General features: G+C 41.9%; 1 protein-coding gene across 1 annotated transcript in view; it reads right to left on the bottom strand.

Annotated features, from left to right (window-relative positions):
* CFAP43 (cilia and flagella associated protein 43) overlaps window positions 1-24,866 on the bottom strand; it is a 48,055-nt gene extending 23,189 nt beyond the window's left edge. The window contains exons 1-16 of the mRNA XM_079976039.1: window positions 24,649-24,866; window positions 23,113-23,366; window positions 21,355-21,451; window positions 20,036-20,203; window positions 18,180-18,330; window positions 17,813-17,972; window positions 16,291-16,341; window positions 14,728-14,807; window positions 12,914-13,045; window positions 11,245-11,361; window positions 7,020-7,100; window positions 6,006-6,154; window positions 5,242-5,345; window positions 3,957-4,097; window positions 2,779-2,948; window positions 1,181-1,333 (exon numbers count right to left, since the gene is read on the bottom strand). Coding sequence (XP_079832165.1) covers window positions 1,181-1,333; window positions 2,779-2,948; window positions 3,957-4,097; window positions 5,242-5,345; window positions 6,006-6,154; window positions 7,020-7,100; window positions 11,245-11,361; window positions 12,914-13,045; window positions 14,728-14,807; window positions 16,291-16,341; window positions 17,813-17,972; window positions 18,180-18,330; window positions 20,036-20,203; window positions 21,355-21,451; window positions 23,113-23,366; window positions 24,649-24,713 — 2,073 coding nt within the window. The 5' untranslated portion in view covers window positions 24,714-24,866. The remainder of the gene's footprint in view (window positions 1-1,180; window positions 1,334-2,778; window positions 2,949-3,956; window positions 4,098-5,241; window positions 5,346-6,005; window positions 6,155-7,019; window positions 7,101-11,244; window positions 11,362-12,913; window positions 13,046-14,727; window positions 14,808-16,290; window positions 16,342-17,812; window positions 17,973-18,179; window positions 18,331-20,035; window positions 20,204-21,354; window positions 21,452-23,112; window positions 23,367-24,648) is intronic.
* Window positions 24,867-25,434: the final 568 nt, after the last annotated feature.

Here is a 25,434-nt window from a genome sequence, read left to right as displayed (position 1 = left end):
TGCTTGCGACTAGGAACCCTGATAACACTAGGATTCTGATTGTGAGGAAGCTTCTAAAAGCAGGTTTAGAAAACCCAAACTGATCTTTATGCTCAACATGGGATTAGGTAGGCATGGGGGGGAGGGGGAGAAAGCTAGAGTGTGCAACTCCCCCCCCCCCCCCGCTTACACAACTTTTTCAGAATAATACCAAAAAAGGCCTCTGATTCCAACAGATTGCAAGTTATACATATTTACCATGACAATCTTAATTTTGATTAAGGGTTATATTATGCTAACTGGAATTTGAAGGAGGTCTGCAAACGCTGGTTAAGAGGGAACCTGATTCTCACTAACTAGGTTGAAACTGATAAATATAGCCCCTTGTCATGGTTAAGGTTATCAGAAATGTTTTGGGGAATTCATGCATGACAAGGGAGGAGCTAGGACAAAAAGCACACCAACTCATGGTTAGCTCCTAGTTTCTTAAGCATGGTTCAATGTGGTTCAGGGTGGTTCTTCAGCAAAACCATGACAGAGTTCCATAGCTCAACAATGACTTATAGCTTCAGGATGAACTTGAACATCAGCTGAACTCAAAGGCAAATCTGCACCCACTGATAAGGACCTATAAAGCTCTGACAACAGTCAACTTAGTCTGTACAACGTGCCATTGGAGAAGCTGCTGAACTCATGCATCCTCCTTTCTCCCATCTGCCATCTTCAGAACTCCTATCTTAGGTTATGTCACCTGCCTCCAGTCCTTTGTGTTCTGGTCTTCCTGAACCAGAGCCAAAACACAAAGATTTGCATGCCATGGGTAAGACCCAATCCTGCATTAAGCTAAATTAAGTTGTACCCAAATAATAGAAATGTGAAGAAACAGTAACACTATGCACAAATTTTAATGTGAGCATGTTGTTCTGTTATAAAGACTGCTTCGTTTGTAAACAGATCACTGAATGAAAGGGGGGAAAGTGGTATTTTATTTTTAACTGAGACCAGTGAGATAAAATGCATAGATATTCTTTTGTCAGCAGTCCACTATTAGTAGCACTAATAGTGTTACTGGAGGGGTTAAAATTGGAATAATACGTGCATGAAAGATTAAGCTGCATAGATTATTTTATTAGTTAGCTTAAGCACCTATGAAATACTTCTGACAAGCAAAGGTTAATGGGAGCCACACTATGACAAATACCAGATTTGAAGCATCATGGATAAATAAGAGGCCACTCTCTGAAGCTGAAGCTAACCACTTGCCATGCGCTGACAATTCCAGGAAACCCCGTCCAAACTGTTTGCTTGGTGTCGTCTTCTCTGCAAATATGATTGGCTGGTCTTTCCAGGTTATCTGTGAATCGAACAGGTAACATTACATAGCAGATGTGATTGTGGTAGTATTCAAGAATCCTCATGTAAAATAGCTAAGAAAACAAAAGAAAATAAGAGGATGGACAATTTTTAAGACTTAAGACAGGGCTATGTTAAATCTTTATGGGGACTGCTGTTTGTAGTAGGTTTTACTGCCAACCCTACATGTAGTTCTCTTGGGCAGAAACCAAGTTGCTTCTGTATTTCATACAACTCACCAGTACTAAATGTAAAGCAGAAATTGGAGCTGCTCTCCAGGACGTTACAGTCTTGCTGGCCCCGTGAAGTTCTTGTGAGTACCAGGTTCCCTAGATGCTCAGTGTCAACCCAACAGTCCCCACTACAGCTCTTGGCTTTGCAAACAGAGCCTTGGAAGCATGGCAGGGAATCTCCTATCTACTATGTGAATGCCAATCATGGACTGAGACTGCCACGCCCTGGCATGTGCCAGTGATGTCATCAGTGCTTGGAATTAAATAGATTGATTTAATGAAGTTTCCTAAATTAGTTAAAGAAATCTCTGAACTATGCCTGAAAGTATTTCCCGTAATTGCAGGTGAACTGAATGAGAATTAAATTCATTTTGGTGTAGAACGCCGAACAATTTCTAGTTCATCTTCAAGTTCATTCTCCCTTGATGTACAGCCTTAAGTTACTTCCAACTTGATTATTTTATACTTCACCACAGCAGCTTGCAACATTCTGAATGTTGAGGAAAATTACTGAGGACCGACTGGATGAACTTGAACTGTGAAATCAACATGAAGGAACTACTTCATTTTGTATATGAAAGATCATGAACTGGAACTAGTTCCTTTTTGGACATGTTATTAAACTTGGATCACTCCCTGGTGGTGAGCAAGATCCATCTCCAGCCAAAGAGATGGATAGCACAAAGCAGAAAGTGTGGCCTCAAATCAACACTTCTGCAACAGCCATACCTGAACTTTGTGAATGCTTCTCCGATACTGTCGAACAAGCACTGGCACTGAAGCAAGGTAGAACTACATCGAAGAGGCAACCTACAACACAGCTATGTCCTCTTTTAGCAAAAAAGCACAGCAGACTGGTTTGAGGCCAGCATCAAGGACACAGAGATTGTTATTGATGCAAAGCACGAGGCTCCTGTGAACTACAAGTGTGCATCCTGCAAGAAGATGGAAGATGCACTGAGAAAGCCACACATAGCTACTTATCGAGGATAAAGTGTCAGATTTGGGAAACTGGGGAGTCCATAAGGAAAATGGGAATAGGAGTTAAACCCTCTTTCTACTGCTGTAGGGCCCAGATTGTTAGGCTGTGAATTCTAAGAGCTTCCAAGGCTGGGAATTCTAAGAGCTTAAATAAATGGAAATGCAGTTAACAAATTTCACATCTAGGTTGACCGCCTTAAGTCACCTCATTTATTGTGCAATAGGATCATACCTTTGCCGTAAGATGATATTTGCAGATGAAAGGTGCCTGGCTAGCATAGCCAAACACTATGCTGTCCTTCCGCTTGACCACAGAACTTAGAGCATATTCTAGTTCATACCCACGGGTCTGAATGACACTTTCTTTCAACTGCCCTCTTTCATTGATACACTCATCATTTTCTGCAGAAAAAAAAAAAGATTCATAGTGGGATAGGGAAGAGAGAAAGACGTTACTGTACTTCCATGTCAGTAGTTATCTCTCACTAAAAAATAATAATGTAAATAGCACATAAGTGTTAAATCTTGTGTAAATAGCATGTGTAAATAGCACATGATAAGTGTTAAATCTCAATCAAATGTGTAGTTATAGCCTGACTCTCTAGAATATCTGTACAAAGGACTCATCCACACTTCTGTTTTCCCCTGCGAAAACCCCATTTACTGCTGAATTGGAACAAACATCAATCAGGCTTTCTCTGGATTGATGTTTGCTCCGATTTAACACTAAAAAGCTGGTTTTCTAGGGGAAAATGGCAGGACAACAGCTAAACCACTCAGACCCGTGCCTAGAAAGCATGGGACAAACAGAGAACAGCTGGGACCCATGTTTTCTTGGCACTTGACAAGCGGAAGTGTAGACAAGCCCAAAGTGTGCATCCTCACACTTCTCCCTATAAATGAGACACTATGGAGATAAGAAGCAAAGGCTTTCTCCATTTTCTTGCTTTTTGTTCCTGGTTCTACTATGCTAGATTCCCATCATTCTCTGTGATTACCCTACACAGAGAGAAAGAATTAGAAGTACCCACAACGAAATGTGCAGAGTGGTAGAGTACTCCTGCTTAGCCACATCCCTTCCCAGGATGTTCCATTCCATTCCCACCCTCCCAACTCCAGTTTTCTGTTCCCGCCTCCAGTTAGCCAGCATTTCATGATCACAGAATATTGCAAGTCCTGTTCTCCCTCCCCTCTTTAGAGTCCACCCCAAATAATGCTTGTACTGTTGTGAACCTTGGGGTTCTCATTAGTCTGCTAATACCACCCCCACCCCTGTGTGTAGATGGTCCATTTTGGCAAGGAAGGGTTCCACACCTGGAGAATGGGTTTGCAGTTAGCATATATGATTTTTAAAAATGACTAATACAGGACACAACTGTAGCAGAACTTCACACGGTATTTCATTTTTACCCAGAACAATCTTTGAAGGAAGATTAAATATCTCCACTCGTGCCCTTTTGATCTCCGGTGGACAAAGGAGTACAATCACTTCAGTTGAATTCTTTTCTACATCATAGACTGAAGTTATATCAAGAATCTCACTGGTCATTGCTAAAGTGAAGAGAAATCAGTATTTCAAGCAAGGTAGAGAATCACAGTGATATATTCCTTCTATTGGTGTACAATATATTAGGAGCTCTGGGAAGGTAACACCAAGTAAAGAGGTAGGTAGACTAGCTTTTGAAATTAGGGCCTCTTTGTCTGTGACTATTTCTCTACAGGGAAAAACCTGAGAACATAAGGAAAGCCCTGCTGAATTAGGCGCAAGGCCCATCTATTCAGGCATCCTGTTCTTGCCATAGTCAATTGGATGCCTATGGGAAACCTGCTACAACAGCACACTTCCTACTTCTGATTCCCAGCAACATTGGAAGTAGGAGATAGTCAACTTTATATCACACATATACACATAAAAACCTAGTCCCAATTGAAGGCACTCTTAATCACTTGTAATTTGTTACACAACTTAAGCATATTGCAAACTGCAGCTTGGAAGGTGGACAAACCAGAATTAGAAAGCTGGTTTTAATCTCTCTTTGCCAGCACCATGACCCTGATCTGAAGTGGGGACCTAACAAATGCATTCAGTCTTATAAAAGAATGTAGGAGTTCCGATAACAGTTCTTTTCACCACTTTATTATTAAAAACTCAAGGACGCACATTACAGCTCCTTTGTGCAAGGGTGTTATGCGTAAAGTTAGGCTTGCTCACTCCAAAAACAAATCAACATGATAGATACACCAGGTCACAATGAGTGGATATATATCAGTTCTATTATAAACCCATTAAAAAAAATTGAGTTGGTCCTCATAATTCCAATGAACAGAAAGAGCCTTTAGGAAACAGCCCCCCTCCCCCAATTACCTGCCATAGTGTTTTCAGATTTTCTTCTGTAGCTATAGAAGCTATGCAGACACTTATTTATTTTTAAGGAAACTAAAGCAAATATTCACAGGGTGCTAGCAAAAATCCAGTGTTACTGAATTTCCTTTAAATGTGGATAGTACACAGGCTGGATGATATTCTCTCTCAGCCTTAAGACAAACTATTATTTTGAAGTAAAACCTTCAGTTTCTGGAGAGTATCATCTTCTTTAAAAATGCTCAGGAAATAATATCCATTACCATTTGGAAATATTGCAACTAGCATATGCAGGCAACAAATATCCATGAATTTTGAACGTACTCTTATTACCTACGTATCCAAGGACTTGAAATGATTCCATGGGCAGAGCATTTAAAATAAAGATATATCCATTTATTGTTGACGTTATGAGAAACTGACCACTTTGTTCATAGCTTGAGAGGGAAAAGGAACAAATATAGTACATCAAAAATTATTTATTAACTATTTATTTCACTAAAAGTATACATTGCTTGATTGTTTAAAAAAAACCCCACAAAGCTGTTTACAAAAGATAAAACAGTAAATCAAGAAAAAAATTAACCCTACTTTAAAGCATACATAAGTTAACAGACTAAAGTTACTCCAATTTTCTAAGCATCTGAGTAGGTGTGTATAAACACAATAGCTTTTAGCAGGCACCCGAAATAGTAGAGTGACGGTGCCTACTTGATCTAAATAGGCAGAGTTCCAGAGGATGGGGGCTGCCATGCTTAACGAAGTATTGTTTTTGTCTTGAAATATGGCAACTGATATGGCAGGGAGATGGTGGTATCTGTCACTCCCTCCACGGGCTGCTGGTGCCCAACCAGGGCCGGATTTAGGTTTGGGGGAGGGGAGGGGCTGGGGAGAGAGAGAGAGAGAGAGAGAGAGAGAGAGAGAGAGAGAGAAGCTGCCTCCATCACACGTGCGCAGTCCATCCCACTACTAGGTCTGGGGGAAGGTGAACTGGCCCCCTCCAAAAAAGGTTTGCTGACCCCTTTGTATCCTGTGGGCCCCCTGCTTGTGTTTGAGCCCAGGCAGTCTTTTTTGCTCTGCTTTCTCAATATACTTACTGCAAAAATTGAATAGGATGCTCAGAAATGGAAACTCGGTGAACCACCCTCGGCGTTTCAACGGCAGTAAGATCTATAAAGTAAAGTTGGCCCTTTTTAGTTCCCGCTGTGACACATGAACATGAAAGGCTACAGGCCATTGCAGTGACCTATGGAAAGAACAAATGACAGTGAATTTCACCGTGACAGGATCCAAGAAACATTTTATGTTATTGACAAGGATTCTTAGTTTTTCAAGTGCAAGTTACTTTTATGGGATTTCGAAAAAGAATCCTATCAATCACGCATGGATCATTATTAGGCCATACTTAGTTAACATAATTCTTCTTGTTTTATTCTTGACACATTTGCATATGAAACAGCTTCAGAAATGTTTTTTAAATTCCATAGAAGTTCAAAAGCATGCTTTGTAAAATAGCAAACAGTGAATCCATATATATAATATCATATTTTTTCATTTTTCTCATTAAGTACCATCAGAGTACTCTTGGTTTTTCTATACCAAAAGCTCTATTGGATAGACTGTTTTACAGTGGTGCCCCACAAGACGAACGCCTCGCAAGACGGAAAACCCGCTAGACGAAAGGGTTTTCCGTTTTGGAGGCGCTTCGCAAAACGAATTTCCCTATGGGCTTGCTTCGCAAGACGAAAATGTCTTGCGAGTTCCTGTGGGGTTTTTCCCCTCCCCCCCCTTTTCCTAAGCCCTAAGCCGCTTATCAGCTGATCCGCTGATAAGCCGCTTATCAGCTGATCCGCTAAAAGCCGCTAAACCGCTAATAGCGCTAATCCGCTAAGCTGTCAATGGGCTTGCTTCGCAAGACAAAAAAACCGCTATACGAAGAGCCTCAAGGAACGGATTAATTTCGTCTTGCGAGGCACCACTGTACTAGGAAAAATAATATTGGTCTCTCTCAAAACTCTAGTTCTCTGCTGGACCAAATGTATTGCTGGCTTGAATAAGACAACAGATAAAATGTCTCATTAATTACATACTCAGATTCTGTTTGTGCATACCAAGGTATGTAGACATAGCTTGCTGACAAAAGCACCATCTTCCAGCTGCCAAACATGTACCTCTCCTGATCCTGCTACAGACTACAATATAAGAGGGAAAAACACTGTAAGCAACAATTGAAAATAAATCAGGTTGGTGACTTGACATACTACCTATGCACACCAGTGTGCTCTATTTGCACTGAACAAGTTTACTTAAGAGCCAACAGATGTAATGGCAGCAATTTTGTATGCTGGATCCAACTTTAAAAGCAAAAGCAAGTTTGCGAGTGAGAAATTCAGAGCTTCCGACCGGGCTCCTGGGATATCTCCCATCAGCACTACTCTCCAGGCACTTTGATCCTATCTGGGACTCTGAAACCTGAAGCTGATGCTACTCTGGCTCTGAAGAGGGAGAAAGTATTTAGTGAGAAGGGCAAGGTGGTGTAAAGCCATAGGAGGAAAGAGGGTTCAGATCCTTGCTTCATGCAACCCATTTGCTTTTAATATCAGATCCTAAACCCCATTTCCATGTTACTAGAGCAGTTCCAAATTTAAACACAAAGATGCGCTATCCAATCTATCTGGTGTCCCCCCCAGGACATTATTATAGACAAAACAAAACAGAGTTCCTAGAGAAAATAAGTAAGTTAGCAATCTGTTGACACTCAAGCTAACACACCTTGTGACTGAGGGCGTACTTGTGGCTACACTATGTCCACCTTTTAGTGAGCATTTCTCCTTCTTTGTTTACGGGGCAGTTATGCAACAATGGGCATTCATTTTACATTCATCCTGATTTGCTTGTAGCATGTTTATATGGCTTCCTGTTGGTAATTCATTCGTCCCTCCATTTTTATTTATTTTTTATTTTTTTAAATCAATTTTTATTAAGATTTTTAAACATAAATGCAAATATAATAAACAATGTAACATATATCATAACATAATTTCTTAACTTCTTTGGACTCCCTCACGTCTTCCGCTCCCACTTGCATCTTTGTCAATTCTTGCCCGCAATTTATCATCTTGTTTACATTCTTATGTCCCATTCATTTAGAATATAATCGAATAGTTCTCCCAAAGGTTTATGGTTTTCCCTCAATCTCACTTATCATCCTAATTGCATCTAATTTAGTGGTGGTCAATTATTTATGATCTAGCCTCCATCTTAACATTCAACCAAATTACAATGCTTTTTTAAGTAAATCTTAAATTTCTTCCAATCTTCTTCAACCTTCTCTTCTCCCAGGTCTCGGATTCTGCCGGTCATCTCGGCTAGTTCCATATAGTCTATCAGTTGCATCTGCCACTCTTCCAGTGTGGGTAGATCTTGAGTTTTCCAGTGCTTAGCGATGAGTATCCTTGCTGCCGTTGTTGCATACATAAAAAATGTTCGGTCCTTCTTTAACACCTTCTGGTCGACAATACCCAAAAGGAAGGCCTCTGGTTTCTTAGTAAAGGTATACTTAAATACCATTTTTAACTCATTATATATCATTTCCCAAAAGGCCTTCACTCTCGGGCAAGTCCACCAGAGGTGAAAGAATGTTCCATCATTTTCTTTACATTTCCAACATTTGTTATCAGACAAATGGTATATTTTGGCAAGTTTAACTGGGGTCATGTACCATCTATATATCATTTTCATTACATTTTCCTTCAAAGCATTACATGCAGTGAAGTTCAGCCCGTTGGTCCACAACCTTTCCCAGTCCTCAAACATGATATTATGCCCTATATCCTGTGCCCACTTTATCATGGCCGATTTAACCATTTCATCTTGTGTATTCCATTTTAACAGCAAGTTGTACATTCTTGAAAGTATCTTAGTCTTAGGTTCTAACAGTTCTGTTTCCAATTTCGATTTCTCCACCTGGAACTCTAACTTTTTGTCATTTTTAAAAACTTCATTAATCTGAGCGTAATGTAACAAGTCTCGCACTTTGTCCTTAATTTTCTCCAAACTCTGCAATTTCCAATTGTCTCCATCTTTTTCTAATATTTCCCAATATTTTGGCCATTTGGCCTCCATATTGGGTCTTTTTCGGGCCTTAGCTTCCAGCGGTGAAAGCCACCTTGGAGTTTTATTTTCCAATAAGTCTTTATATTTTGTCCAGACATTAAACACTGCTTTTCTGACAATATGGTTCTTAAAGGCCTTATTGATCTTAACCTTGTCATACCATAAATATGCATGCCAACCAAAAGCATTGTTAAAACCTTCCAGATCCAATACATCAGTGTCTTCGAGAAGTAGCCAATCTTTTAGCCAGCAGAAAGCTGCGGCCTCATAGTACAACTTTAGGTCTGGCAGGGCAAAGCCCCCTCTTTCTTTCGCATCAGTTAATATCTTAAACTTAATTCTGGGCTTTTTGCCCTGCCAGACAAACTTAGAAATATCTCTCTGCCACTTCCGGAAGCACTCCGTCTTGTCCACAATCTGTAATGTTTGGAACAAAAACAACATTTTTGGCAATACATTCATCTTGATAGCAGCAATTCGGCCTAACAAAGAAAGTTTCAATTTTGTCCAACTATCTAAGTCTCTCTTAATTTCTGACCAACATTTTTCATAATTATCCTTAAAAAGACTCAGATTTTTTGCTGTTATGTTTACCCCTAGGTACTTTACTTTTTTAACCACATTTAGTTCTGTCTCTTTCTGAAACCGTTCTGACTCTGTATCTGTCCAGTTTTTCCCCAATACCTTAGTTTTCTGTTTGTTTAATTTAAATCCCGCCACCCGACCAAATCTTGAATCAATTGTAATACTCTTTTCGTACTAGATTCTGGCTCCTGACGTCCCGCCATTTTTAGTGCAGTTCCCTATTACTCGCTAAACCACACAAGGCCAGTTTCTTTTGATTTGCTGTGCTAGGATGGCAGACCCCTTTAATCTAGTTGAACTGCACAAACCTAACGTTTCCTCTAGTATGCACTTGAATCCCTCTCACAAAACTGTGACAGCCCAGAAGCACCGATTCCAAAAGGGAGTCATGTGAGATTAACTATAAGAGGCCTGAAATCTAAAGGTGGTGCTTAAACTACCTACCACTGCAAAGGGATGCAACAACTTTGCACTTAATTTTATTCATGCTGTCTAATTTAAAATTGTTGTTATGGCCTAATCTGTATTGAAATTGTCCTTTGTTTTCTCCGGTGTTATGTTTCGATGACGAGTTAATCTGGTCTGTGACCGTTTAATAAAATTTGATTTGATTTGACTTTGCACCAAGAGTTTCAGTATAAAGAGAGTTGGTGGACTTCAACTCCCATCATCCCTGACCACTTGCCATGCTGTCTGGGAACGACAGGAATTGGAGTCCAGCAAGGTCTGGAGAGCACAACCCTGCCTACTCCCATGTATGGCTTACTAGTGAAATGCCTCATCCTCTTTCTTCTCTAGCAGCAGGACTAAAGCAGGTCTCATTAGCACAGCTCCCACTGCATGGCTTATGTACATCGAAATAAAAATGCCAGTTAGTTACAGTGGAACCTTGGTTCTCGAACAGCTTAGTTGACGAACAAATCAGCTCCTGAATACTAAAAACCCAGAAGTGTTCTCATTTTCGAACGTTTTTCGGAAGCCAAACATCCGATGCAGCTGGCGGCTATGGTTTCCGGGGCACCTACGCCAATTGCAAGCTGCACCTTGGTTTTTGAATGTTTCAGGAGCCAAACAGACTTCCAGAACGTATTAAGTTCGACAACCAAGGTTCCACTGTATTTGTTTGTTACAGGTGGTGACCATTTTTGTGCAGGGGTCTTGTTCCCAGCCCCCACGTACATTTGGCAGAGCATGCATAAGCCCACCCTGCCCCATTACACCCCCATTCTGCCCTCTTCTGGGTCCAAAACGACCTATGCATCGGTGATCGTGTGTCAATTGGACAAGCCAAAAACGGTCACTGCCTGTATTTAGTTTTTATTTACAGCCTGCCTTATCCAACTGCTTATAGTGCTTTGTAAAATGAACAGGATAAAAACATCAAAGTAGAATAATCAATATGGAAATAGGTTTTCGGATCTCATTTGGAATCTTGAATTGTAATAGCCTTTACAAGATGATGGTGCAGCCTTTTCCCAACTGGGTGGCCTCTAGCTATTTTGGAGCACAACTCCTACAGCTAATGGAAGTTGTAGTCCAAAACATCTGGAGGACTGCAAGCTGGCAAAGGTTGTGACAGTGCATTAAAAAACACTGGTTCTCTCTTCTGTTATTTGGAAAATAAGAGTTCCTTACCACACAGTGCTTGTTTCCTGGAACAAGAAACTCAGCTCCTACAAAATGGCTTATACTGGCATCCATTAACTTGATAACATCTTCATTATCATTAGGATTAAAAGCGAAGAGTGATCCCTGTTAAGTGGATATGATAATCTATTATGAGGACAGAAAAAGCATATCCTAAATTCTTTGAGAAAAATGCACCTATCTTTCTCAATTTTCTTTTTTAGATGTTGAGAAGTAGATTTGAACTCAAATTGACAAACACCAGGTTATATGATTCAATTATTTTATGCATCTCCATAAAGGACTGAAAAACTGGCTGTCACACTAACAACTTGCTTTCTGTAACAACCACATGCAATTTCATTGACATTTGACTACTTTTTTGATCCTGATTTACTGCTAATATGGCAGAGCACAATGAGGAAATGCTGGTAGCTATTTTCTAAGAAGAAGAAAGATAGGTGTAAAGTGCCCAGACTCTGAGATCTTTTTAAACAGCCCTTCTCCAGGTGCCCCTGCCAGGTGAAGTGTAAAAGGTAAAGGTAAAGGACCCCTGATAGTTAAGTCCAGTCTCAGACAACTTGCGGTGCTCATCTCGCTTTACAGGCTGAGGGACCCGGTGTTTGTCCGCAGACAGTTTTTCCGGGTCATGTGGCCAGCATGACTAAGCCGCTTCTGGCGCAACGAAACACTGAAACCAGAGCAGCGCACGGAAACACCGTTTACCTTGCACTTTTGGGCATGCTTTCAAACTGCTAGGTTGGCAGGAGCTGGGACCGAGCCACAGGAGCTCACCCCGTCGAGGGGATTTGAACCACCGACCTTCTGATTGGCAAGCCCAAAAGGCTCAAGGGTTTAGACCACAGCACCACCCACGTCCCTAGGTGAAGTGTAGTGGGTGGCTATTAAAGGAAGGGACTTTTCAGTGGTGGACTGCCAATATGGTTGTGGAATGCTCAGCCCAGAGAGAGTCAATGGGTGCCCATGATGTTATATTCTCAGTGCCAGGTAAAGCCATCTTATCTTTCCAGGGCTTTGATAGAGTGGCTAACCTGAGCATCACATTGAGGATTTGCCATCCTTCCAGGGGCCAAATGCCATGTGGATGTGACCAAAGTGAGCATAACCAACACATAAGCACACATAGCCCATATATTAATCACAAATAAAGCACATGTATACACAAATAGACACACACACCCTGCCCACACCATAGATACACACACACACACTCACTCAGTGGGGGAATGACATATTAGCAGAAAAGCACAGATACATTCAAGCAGGCAGAGAAAGATATACAGAGGTGAGCAGATAGGCAAGCAGGCATGCACACATATTCAAGCAAGCAGAGACACACATATACACACTCAACCATGGGTTTTCCCCCAGCATTTTTGCTTCCAATTACAGAGCTGTGGTAAGTGGTTAAAAGTTTATTTTAGATATATGAATTAATCTTCTGAATTTCATACCTCAATCTTCATTTGCATGTTAAGGCAAAGATTAAAATCAGATGCAAAATCAGTATCCATCACTATTTGATTATTTCCTACAATAGCTGCACTTCTGTTGTGTGTGATAGACCCCAAATTGTACTGATTATGGGCTCACTTTTTAAAATATCCCAATTTAAGGTAGGAACCATTTATCAGCAACTTTGCCTTTCACAATATACCTTTTCTGTTTCTACTAATAAGTAAAAGTAGTCAGGGGAGAAGATAAGATTTGTTATGGGCTCTTCCACTTCCAGGCAGTCCTCCATCTGAAAACTGTTGCCTTTGATTTTATATAAACGCACAACGCCATCCTAGGCAAAAACAGACACACACCTTTAAAAGCATAATTAGCAAGACAGCATAGCAACCAACTAGGTGGAATTAAATAGGGACAGTGTTTTCCCAATCCTGTGTTTTCCTAATTTCCTAATTATTATCTAAATAATACCCTCCCAACACACTATTAGTGAAAATGTACATGTATTTGCCCCTTATGGGAAAACAGCAACTTAGAGAGGGGCAATTTAAACTGGGATCATGGTGCAGGGAGAAAGATTAACCTCTTCCCTCTGTCAGTGCTCTAGCCCCAACCAAATTTGTTTGCCATCCTGTGGCTACTAAAAAAAAAGGAAGTAATAATAATTAAGAGGTATTGGCCTGAATATAAGCCACACCCACAAATAAGCCACACCTTTAAAATTCAAGGTTTATTTGCGGGTGTGGCCCACCTCCCAGCACTATTGACTCCCGGCCCTACCTTCCCCACCGGTGCCAAGGGAGGCTTGGGAGTGGCAGGTGGGCTGCGAGCTCCCAGGCTGCTTTTGGGGGGGGGGCACTTTGCGGGCAGCCTCCCCCTTCTTTACGGCAGCTCGCGCATCACTGCCCCACGCTCCCGGGCTGCTCTCTGGAGGAGGGAGCTGTGCTGCTTTGCCGGCGGCCTCCCCCCTTATTTCTGGCAGCTGGGGGAGGCTTGGGAGTGGCAGGTGGGCAGCGTGCCACTGCCCAGCACTCCTGGGCTGCTTCCTGGTATGTGGGGGGGGGGGAGCCATGCGGTAAGGTTGGAAATATAAACCGCATTTTAACTTTTCACGGCCCAAATTTGAGAAAAAAGTGTGGCTTATATTCGGGCCAATACAGTATATCCACTCACCATCTCCAATGCCTTACGTCTAGTTTGGCTCTTAGGACTTAGGTATAAGCAACAAGTTTCTGTGTTTACATTTGGTGCAACTCCAGGATGGCATATTATGGCAGCAGGTGGGGAATTAGCAGAAGGGTGTGGCTGATGCCTGTGAGTCGGTGTAGCATAGCAGCTAAGTGACTGAGCTACAGATCAAGGTCCCTGATTTGAATATCATCTCCACCATGAGCTTACTATGTGACCTTAGGCAAATCTCTCTCTCTCATCCTATCACACATCCTTTGCTCTGGAATGCACATTTTTTCTTGCAGAAATAGCTATTTTTAGAGCTCCAAACAGGTCAGGACTAGGGTGGCTGGGGGCTTTCACACTCTGACCCTCAATGTTGTTCCAGTCTGAATCCAGCCTGCACACCTGCAATTAGGTAAAGGTTAGGTCCAGTCGTGACCGACTCTGGGGTTGCGCCGCTCATCTCGCTTCATTGGCCGAGGGAGCCGGCGTACAGCTTCCGGGTCATGTGGCCAGCATGACTAAGCCACTTCTGGCGAACCAGAGCAGTGCACGGAAACACCGTTTACCTTCCCGCCAGAGTGGTACCTATTTATCTTCTTGCACTTGACGTGCTTTCGAACTGCTAGGTTGGCAGGAGCAGGGACAGAGCAACGGGAGCTCACCCCGTCGCAGGGATTCGAACCGCCAATCTTCTGATCGGCAAGTCCTAGGCTCTGTGGTTTAACCCACAGCGCCACCCGCACACCTGCAATTAGCATAGGACTAAAGCTAACATTGGAGTTTGGCTGGCTGGCACTCACAATGAGTCTACAGTCCTCTACCAAATGGTGCCTTACATACATTTCCAGCTGTATAGAGTCCATCTTTATGAAGTGCCATGGCAAGCAGTCTGACGTTCTGAGCTTCCTTCTTTTCTTCAGCTACAAAAATAATTAATAAAATAAAAGAGATTTTAAAAATTTATCACTTAAATTTCATAACTAATCTCCAAAGGCAGTACTGCCACTCAGTACCGTGGAATAATAAGGAACAGGGATGGATGGATTTTTCATCTGTTTCAGTTTTATATGTACTCACTCATAAGTCCATTCCAACCCATTTCTGCACCATTCTAAGGTTTTAAGAACAATAATACAGTTTTTGGCTCAAAAAATGTATCAAAGGGCACATAAAATGTGTATCACAACATCTGAAGAAAGACAAAACCCCAAGCCTAACTGCAATCTGAGCTGCATATTAGTCTGGGAAGTGCAAATCAGGCTGATTCATTTACATATACAGACCTTTCAAAATTCTTACTAGTCAAAAATTATATGTAATGCCAGGATACAGCCGCAAAGGCTTATTTATCTCCTTGTAGAGTGTCACTCTGTTGAAACAAGGATCACCACAAGTAAAGGATCCTGGATCATCACAAAATGAACCATGGTTATGTCACAGAGGCTATGAACCTTCTATAGCCACTTGGATTTGCACTTTTTGAAAATTGCACTGCCACATTTTTCCATAGAAAAATATGTTTAGGATTCCAAGGCCAAGGACCTGGTCTGCCACAAAGGGATTATGGGCAATAATGAGCCCAGAGTAGAAAACATCACTGTGGCCTTCTTTTTGCAACTGGGGATGAAGCCCTGAGTTAAGAAGATAAATAGGAGAAGGGCTGAAGCTTCTGCTCCCTTCAAAATAAAGCCAAAAATGCAGTTTCACTTTATCAAAAAACAACATAAAAAAGTAAAAGTTAACAGAGGGAGCAAAAGTGATTTAATCAAAGGTGATAATGCATCTCCCCTGTTGCACACCTGCCTGAAACCCATCAGGATTTGGTCCCTTTGTGATTATTCAGCTTTATTCCTACTATTTTAATCCCTATTGTCCTTCTGATAAGACAAAGCATAACACAAAACCAAAGGAGCGATGGAAGCATCAAAAGGCTCTAGTTCTTCCACCAGCATTTCCAATCCCTCCACAACTATTTATCCCCCATCCCTCTTCTCTGGTAAAAGTGTGGCAAACACCCATTGTTATGGTGTAATCCTTGTTATGGTTTAATGCTTGTCTGCATGCACATATGCTCTCTTTATTACACAGAGTAAGAGAACCTCTTCTTCTTACAGTACTATTCTTTAGTATACCTGTTTTTCAGTGTACAAAATATAGTACTTTGATAATGGATTATCATTCATAAAACTTTTGGAGGTGGAATTTGCATCTGGACAGCTCATTTTCGTGGCCATCCAATTCTACTGCTGACACTGGAGAGTTTTCTGATGAAGTCACCAAATAAAACACCACCCCCTCATTTCAAATATGCCACTCTGATTAGCTGTTTCCTACCAGACAGCAACATACAATCCCCTTTGCAGATGCTTCCTGCAAAGTCAATTAGCATTAAAAAGTAAATACCTTCTGTTTTCATACTCTGTGATACCGATCGAAAAGTTGCCTTTCTTTTTGCTGGAAAGGAAACAAGGCTATGTCAGTTGCGGCCTACACAGTATATTGACAAGTGTGCTGGAGAACCAGACATGATATAGTTTAAAAGAAACAAAGGCTTCCTCATTACACCAACCTGCTTGTAGATTTTTACAGTGTAGAACCAGTATTTACTGGATTTGTGAAGCACCTACTGTAGTTTCAGAAGACTGCAATAATCACTTCTACGGGGTTTGGTTTGGGAACTGCATACCTTCATTCTAAGTAGTAATGTGTCGCCTCGGCATACACACACATGGATATATGGGCAACTGACCATGTTTTGGCTTTCCTTCTACTCACTTTTGAAGATGGAAGGCATTTATGCCTCCTGCGATGAGGCTACATTTTAATATTTTAATGTTCCATTATTTTAATGTTGTATTTTATTTTTGTTTTTAAGTTGTAATCATTCTTCTTGTTTTTATTATTGTTTGTAAGCCGCTCTGAGCCCGGCCTTGGCTGGGGAGGGCGGGGTATAAATAAAAAATATTATTATTATTATTATTATGTGCTCTCACAAGAAATGTCTGTATTGTAATAATGTCCACAGCAGAATGAAATAACTATTGGGATGGTTTAACGTGATGACATTAATTAAAAATAATAAATATGAAGATGAGGGGAGTTCAATGTGGCAGAATATTAGGAGCACTGGTCAAATAGTTTTAAGACCACCAGCTGTGAAGCTAGTGGATTCAATAAATCTACTGCATTTCAGTGGCCATAGGAGACCCACACCATTCCAATCGAAGATGGCTTCCATATTTTTAAAGCATGAATTGTATGATAGGATCTAAGTTCACAGCAACATTCAAAGGTCCACTCTTAAAACAGTCACATTTAGAAGAAGAAATGGAATTTTTTGTCTTTGGCACTAACATACTAATTTATAATAGTAGTTACAAAGTGGCTCAATTCTTGACGTGTGCAGGCTCCTGGAGCAGAGATTGCTGCTGTTCTGCTCTTCCTTCCTGCTGCTATGTTGTAGCAAGATGAAGACATGGTTTGTCTTGTCATATTGCCTGAATCCAGGCATAAGCCATGTCTCCTCCAGATAAACACAAGATGTAAATGAAGAACAAACCTTCATTACAGCTCCTGGTTTGTCTGTAGGCAGACATTTCAATAACCCAGACTGCGATGACACATTCAGCCAAACCACTGTTTAACTCACAGCAGCACAGCAGTACAATGACTGAAGAAGGAGCAAAGGGGCCATTGTCTCTTCTTTGGTACCTTGTACTCGTGCTAAGCTGCTATTTGGCTTAGCAGTACCAGATCAGTGTGTGTAACCAGTGAATTGTCCAGGTACAGGTGCAGGTGAAGAAGAATTACACATAGTCTAAAACGTGGGGAGGCAGTTGCCCCTCTCATTCTATGAAAGGGACCCTGGTTATCCTAATGAATCAGAAAAGGCTGGGGACAATCTTTGACTTGAAACTGCACTAACCTTTAGCATCTGGGGAAAGCTTTTGATGGATAACTGTAGCCTTGAATGTGTCTGCACCAATTTTCAAACAATATCCTTCTTCACAGCCCATATACAGATCAGAGATTTGAGTCCAGCAGTGGGAAGTAGGGTGAACATAAGGTTGAATGTCATCTTTAGGCTTCAATTTAAAAAAACATTTCAGTTACTAAAGCAAATAGTACTAAAAAATAAATTACTCATTCAGTGCTGACTGGCATTGATTGCAGTTATCTACTTTTCACAGGGAAAATTACTGAGTGTTTTGTAAAAAGTTGTGCTGTCCTATATCAATGATATTTCAATAGATATCTTGACCACAAGTAGTTATATCCATAGCAGAACTCACCTTAAATGTTTCTGCTTCATCTCCTACCAAGCCAGCAATGGCTGAATTGGGCAGAATAGGGCCAAAGTAAGGATCATTGTCCATGGGATGGGAGAAGAAGCTGTTTTGCTCATCTGCTAAAGTTCCATCTTCAGCAGGAAGCCTAACTGACCTGAAGTAATGAGAAAAATGGCACAGAAGAAGAGTATTTGGAAAATTCAAGCGGGACTGCAACAAACTGTTGAAGTCATGCTCCCCAGGATACCCCATTCAGCTTTTTCTTCTCCACCTCCAACAGCAATCTGTAGTCACTGTGCATGCTTAGTTCTCATTAGGCTATTTCGAGTTTCTTAAGACTCCCTTATTCCCCCCCCCCCCATATATTTTTTGTACTTCTGGGTTTTCCCCCAAGCCTGTTGATTAAGCCGTTATCTGTTCTTGCACACTCATCTACTTCTGTGCAGCGGCTGTTAGGGTATGTGTTCACATTTCTGCTTAGTCTACATCCAATTATCTAATCAGACTGAAGCTGATTTAAGGAATAAAAAAATAATAATACAGAAGTATTGGTCAAGAAACTACAAGACTAATATGTGGTGGCGGAGGGATCCTGTGGCCTCTGTACAGAGCTTGAGCAGTGCCATGCGTGCGCCGTCTGTACGGCGCACACGCCCCCGGGTCGTTTGCTGACAGTGCTGCTTGAGCGTTGTACGGACGGTGGTGGAGGGTGTAGCTGCGAGCGAAGGATCCTCCGCATGCGGCTGGGGCGGTGTGATGGTGGCAGGGCGAGCCCCCCACAGGGTGCCTTCTTGTCACCCCCTCAAAGGTGGCACCCAGGGTGCTCCGCCCTCCCCACTTCCTCCACCACTGCTAATATGGACTGTGGCTTATGTCATGTGAATGCAGCTTCAAAAATGAGTAGTAGGAGCACATTGGATACACAGTAAGCATAATGTGAACATATGCCTGAGGACTGGCACTCAATCCAAAGTATCACTAATAAAGTCCAGGGGCATAGTCTGAAGGCACATGAAGCTGCCACCTTGTGGAAGCAAAGCAAGTCTGGGTCACTTCAGGGCTTGGATTGGGAACCACATGTACACTGTGTTGGGTTCCATGATGGAAGACTGGGAGAGTGGGGGCAGGATATAAATGTAAGAAAACAAACAGAAAATGAGTTAATAATTGGAAAATTTCCTTTTAAAGACAAGGAACCACGAGGGCTATTCCATATTTCTAAAATACGTTTTTCTAAAATGCAAAGGACAGAACATGTTTATTTTGCCCAAGAGACATGGATTAGGCACCTGATATTTTTCGTCCCATAGGACGCTCCGTCCCATAGGACGCACCTAATTTTTTTTGGGGGGGGGGAATAAAGGAAACAAATTTTTCCTTTATTTCCCCCCCAAAACCAGGTTGGGGAACAGCGGGATGGCGGTGCTGCGCCTCCCCGCTGTCCCCCGAGCTTGTGGGGCTGGCCGATGTCTGCCCGAAGCGCGGGGCGCTCTGCTTCAGGGCGCCCCGCGCGGCAGGCTGCTATCCGCAGCCTAGGGAGCTCTGCGGGAACTCCCGCAGGCTTCCCAGGCTTGCTGATAGCTTCCTGAAGCCTGGAGAGCGAGAGGGGTTGGTGCGCATCGACCCCTCTTGCTCTCCAAGCTTCAGCGAAAGCCTGTATTCGCCCCATAAGACGCACACACATTTCCCCTTCATTTTTGGAGGGGAAAAAGTGCGTCCTATAGGACGAAAAATACGGTACATAGCAACTGTTTAATCTGTAGACCCTCACCATTCATCAGCTGCAAAAATGCTCTTTATCTAGCACAAAAATTAATCTTAAAAGTAACATTTGAAACATCTCTTTCTATTAACCTTACTTTGACTTCAAAATGTGCTCTTCATTATTCCGCTCAATGGTCCAAAGTGTAACAGAAGTCCCATTATATAAACACAATTGGTGCCAGCTCATGGGGTTAAAACTCATTGCGGTCACTTCTACTCCCATCTGTGACTGACTGCACAAAATAACTTTTTTGTTCCAGTCCCTAATCAAAAATGAAAGAACGCAAAAATATTAATTTTATTTTTTTGATTTTTTTTTTTTGTAAATTTATATTCGGCCTCTCTATAACAGAAAACATAAAATCACACCATAGAATCAGATAGAATGCCAGCAAAAGAGGATTAAGTGAAAACAATTAACAGTGCAATTATATGCATGTCTATTAGGAAGTACAGTGGTACCTTGGTTCTTGAACAGCTTGGCTCCCGAACTCTGCAAACCCGGAAGTAAGTGTTGAGAACGTTTTTCAGAAGTCAAACTTCCGATGCGGCTTCCGCTTGAGTGCAGGAAGCTCCTGAAGTCAATCGGAAGCCACGCCTTGGTTTTCAAACTTCAGGAGCTGAACAGACTCCCGGAACAGATTAAGTTTGAGAAACAAGGTACCACTCTAAGTCCCAATGAGTTCAATGGGGCTTGCTCCCAAATAAGTAGGGATAGAATTGTAGCCTAAAATGACAAGAAAGTGACTAACCAATCCCCCAAATGCTTGCTGAAACTAATGTGCTTTACATGTCTTTCTAAAACCTCAGGTGGCTGATATGCTACCTCAGAAAACTTATTTCAGATGTAGGGGTGGTGGGGACTATGGAAGACTATGGAAACCAGCAGTATTTACTGATTGTGGAAAATGAGGTATCATTTGGAACTTTTTTCAAATGAATCTAACTTGTGCACAGTGAATTTAACTTGTGGTTTTCAGCAAAAGCGTGGTCACTTGAACAAAGTGTTTTGAAAGTCAGAGTACTTTTTAAGGCCATAGGCTCACTGCCTGCATCTGTTTGCATGAATGGATGTTTGTGAGTTTGTCTGTACAGGCAACTCCCCATGTGCATGGGGATTGCATTCCAAGGCACCACGCATGTCAGCGGGACACATATAAGTCCACGCTGCCCCCTTGAGGCGCTAAAAATGGCACACATGTCAGTAGTTGCACATGTGCCAATCACGTGCAAATGGTGAGTTGCCTGTATTATGCAAAAATGAAGACATTCCTATTTCTGATAGGTGTTAAATTAGCTACAGACAGCAAAGGATCTATTAGTAAGTAATATGAATTATTAAGTAGCTAATATTATGATATAATATAATATAATACAATACAATATAAACAATCTATCCATATTGTAAGCTTACCATATTGTAAGGGAAAAGTCTGGGATTGAGGAGTAACTGGCCAGGTAAGGACCTGTGTAACTGAATGCAAGCAAGGTGTAGTCCAGGCTGGCTTGTCCTAAAACATAAAATAGCATGGATTTAGTATCTCTGCAGCTTCATGCTGTCGTGCTATTTCCTATCATACCATACCATATCATAGAGCTTTGTCTTGCCAACATAGGAGGGTCTAATTTTCTTTCACTAGAGTGTTATAGTAAACACTATGTACAAATCTGTACAACCCTGGCGGTTTTGCTTAATTCATTTTAATAGATTGATATTATGAGTTGTGTGTGTGTGTGTGTGTGTGCCAGACCCCTCTAATCCTTGGATTTATCAAGTGTTAAAAGCTAGTCATGCCAGGTGATGGGGAGAAAGAGTCAGAGCATGGTGTTTGATTTCTGTTTGAATTGAAGGCTACAGCTTTGGGAGACACAATATCATTTCGGGGTGCCGTAAACCCCTCCATCGTAGGCTAAAGTAATATATACAGTATGTGTAAATAAACCACATATCATAAAGACACCCTAGTCTCCACTGTGCCTCATTTCCAAAAGGAAATGGGAAGCCTGGGTAAGCACCTGGAACCCCTGGAATCTCACCCTGCTTAGAGATTGGGGGGGGGGGCATGAAACAATATGAATAATTTGAACTTTTCCAGCACTTAGTGTATTGAAAGTACCACCTTCCTTTGGGGAAACTATTTACTGCAGGTGTAGAATCTCTAGAACAATATTATTTTTTATCAATCTTCAATAGTCAGGTTGCATATGTTCCTCTCTATCCCTCTCTTTAATCAAATGTAACTGGTCTCCAACTTGCTCCATTTTTAATGAAATTATACATCAGAAAACTAGTCTCTGCAGATCTCATATTGACTAGATTCATGGGCTTTTTTGTATTTTATCTTGATCCCACTGCATGAATACCATGCAATAACATTCCAAGGTCTCTTTTATGCAGCCTTTCTTTTTTTGAGAGGCTGCACTTATTAATGCTTTTAAAGCCCCATGAAAAGGTTATTCTATGCAAGCTCAAGATCTGCACAATTTCTAAGGAATAAGGCAACACACAAATGTAAATATTCATGTGCTACTTGGTTGATCTCTGAACATTTTAATACTATAAATTCATAAGCATCAAGTATAATATCATAACAGTATATGTATAATTTGCTACCACAGTATGCAGTAGTAGTCTCCAAGTGGGATGAGAATGAGATAAATTCATGGAATATATCAATTGCTACTAGTCATATGACCTTCAGGTTCCCACGCTATTGCACTCATGTACAGCTTGCAGACTTCTCAGAGACATATCAATGTCCATTGTAATAAGAGAATGCTGGATTATATAGACCAGGGGTCAGCTTGGGCTGGATCGGTCCTGTGGAGATCCGTGGGCAGGATTGCATGTGTGCCTGCGATTTTTGGAGTCTGTGTGCACGCGCCCGTGGTTTTTGGCATCTGCAGGCACGCAGACGTGGTTTCCAACACTGTCGAAGAAGCGAGTCCCCACTTCGCACTGCACTGGTTTAGCGCAGCGCGCAAGCAGGCAGCTCGGTTCGGGGGCGACTCATGGGCCAAACAACCTCCATGGCCTGCTTCCGGCCCATAGGCCTTAGGTTGCTGATCCCTGCTATAGACTGTTGGTCTGATCTAGCACAACTCTTATGCCTTCCCCACACCAAATTCTAAAAACCATTTCAAGATGGTTTCGATTAACCATCAGACCCACCTTTTAATTTGGCCTGTCTCTTTAGTCCTGGATAACTGTGGATGTGAATCACAGGTTTCAGTTGCCTGTCAGAATAAGCAACGACATTCTGGTTTGGGTTCACTGCAAAAGCTTCTACCTTTCCACTGTGACACCGCAAGATGGATCTCTCCAGTGTATCAAGGTTAACAAATATTATGTAATTCCCACAAGGATAGCAGACAGTTCTTTTGGTGACAAAGCCAACATTCCTGTTGGTGAATCCTTGTACCCATCTTGAAGGGGTGGAGAAAGAAAGAAAGTTAGGATTATATGACATTTTAAAAGAAACAAAGAGTTTTGTTTTTTGCTAAATGGATAATGTGGCGCAAAACAAAGCTTCCACTGAGGAAAACCACTGTTGTTTGTGTTCACTAATTACATACACAACCTGCAACTAGAAAAAGATGTAACAGCACTTCCCCTCAGTTTAAACTGAATGAATGCAAATATAATTTATTTATGGTTCACCTACTGCAAACAAAAAGCTGCAGAATGGAAAATGCATCACAATATTTAAAGCAAAGAAAAACAGAAAGCAGTAATAGATTGTACAATATTTATAAATTTTGCAACTTACTTAGTAACTAAAAAAATAATAGACCCCTCCAATAAGAACATAAACAAAGACTCTGAAAATAGTCCTGGAAAGGACTGTGAAATGAGGTGAACCAGAGTTTATCTAAACCTTCACTTTAAAAGAACATGGGACACAGAAACCACCTCTTTGTTATTACTCTGGTAATATCTTGTTATTTACAGGAGTGTTGCTATATCTGCCTTCATTCACTATACTGAATGAATGACAAGACAGATAGCTGGAATTACTTGGGACTTCAATAAATATATTTGCTTTGTTAGCATCCTCATAATATCTTGAAGAATGAAAAGCAGATTACATACAGGGTGGAGGGAATGAAACCAGACTTCCTTTGTCGTTATCAATACTAACATTATAAACCACAGCATATATTTTTACCTCTGGATTCAGATAGGGTAATAAAAGACTATCACACATTTGTTGGTCGTCCCCCCGCCCCCCCCCCCAGGTCTAGCTAGCTTTCCTGTACCTACATTCCTGAAGAAAGGGACGTTAATGATGTGAAATCCAGCGAACTGATTAAAACTGAAGCACAAAGAAGTGTGAGCCACCCTGGGGGAAATAAAGGCTTCGGGAAGGTGGGTGGGAGTTTTGAGAGACAAGCTACGAGAAGGAAGGAAGGGGTCTTACAGAGCAAATCCTCTGCATTATCGTCCGTTTAGGCATCAGCCCCACTGAGCTCAGCAGAACTCTCTTCCAAACAAGCGTGCATGGCGGCCTTCGCCAAGGTGGCGCCCGCAGACGCTTCGCACTACAACTCCCATCAGCCCCAGCCAGCGCGTGTCCAAGCCGTTTGGCGGGCGCCACCTTAGCGAAGGCGGCCGTACGAACAGGGGAGACGCTTCCTTGAAGAAGGGGTTTTTCGGAAACAAGAAACACCAGGCAAGTCCCCGTCCCCCGCTCGCTCCCCTTCGCACCTCACTTCGAGATCAGCTCTGTGAGCGGAGCCTGGGCGGCGGCCGCCCGACTTCCCGCCGTCCATGCTACCCTCAGCTTCGCCAGAGCGCTGCCCGGAGCAGTTTGTACCCGTCTCCTAGCAACACCCGGCCGCTCCTGCCATTGGCTAAGACGGGCTTTCCGTCGCTGACTCGCCCCGCCCCGCTTGCCGTTTCAGTTCTCGTGTTCCGAGCGTGACTGACTCCTTCCGCGCGCTGGGAGGGCGGGGTTATATCCAGAGCCAACCTCTAAGAAGTCTAATAACTGGATGACGTAGACGCTCTCTCTCTTCCTGCCCCTCATGCTATGGGGAACCTATGGAGCTCGGCTCCCACGTTGTGGAATTTAATGCCCAGGAAACATGCATGAGATGAGACGACGAAACCGGGAACGTTTTTTTAAAAACAAATTATTTTCATCTTTAAAATATTCAGGCTGCCCTCCTATACACAACTGAGAGTCAGTCCTTTTGAAACTTAAGTGGGACTGACCTCTGAGTAAATATGTCTAGCTCTAATCACGTTTTATTCAAATTGTGTTTATTGTCATGCTAGTATAATCAAACGACAATAAAAATGACAAATGTTCAGGTGCTTAAAAAACAACAACATTATGGGGGCATTTTCACATGTGAGGCTAATTATCTCAGTGAAGACCTTACTTGGAAAATCAATACAACCCAGGTGGCTAAGAAAGCCCAACAGAGACTCCATCACCTCAGAGTATTGCAGAAGAACGATGCCAATCAACATTTGATGATCTCCTTC

Source organism: Podarcis cretensis (genome assembly GCF_951804945.1).
Source record: "Podarcis cretensis genome assembly, chromosome: 5".
Taxonomy (NCBI): Eukaryota; Metazoa; Chordata; class Lepidosauria; order Squamata; family Lacertidae; genus Podarcis; species Podarcis cretensis.
Note: the sequence above shows the minus strand (reverse complement) of the source record. Positions and strands in the feature narration are given on the sequence as shown.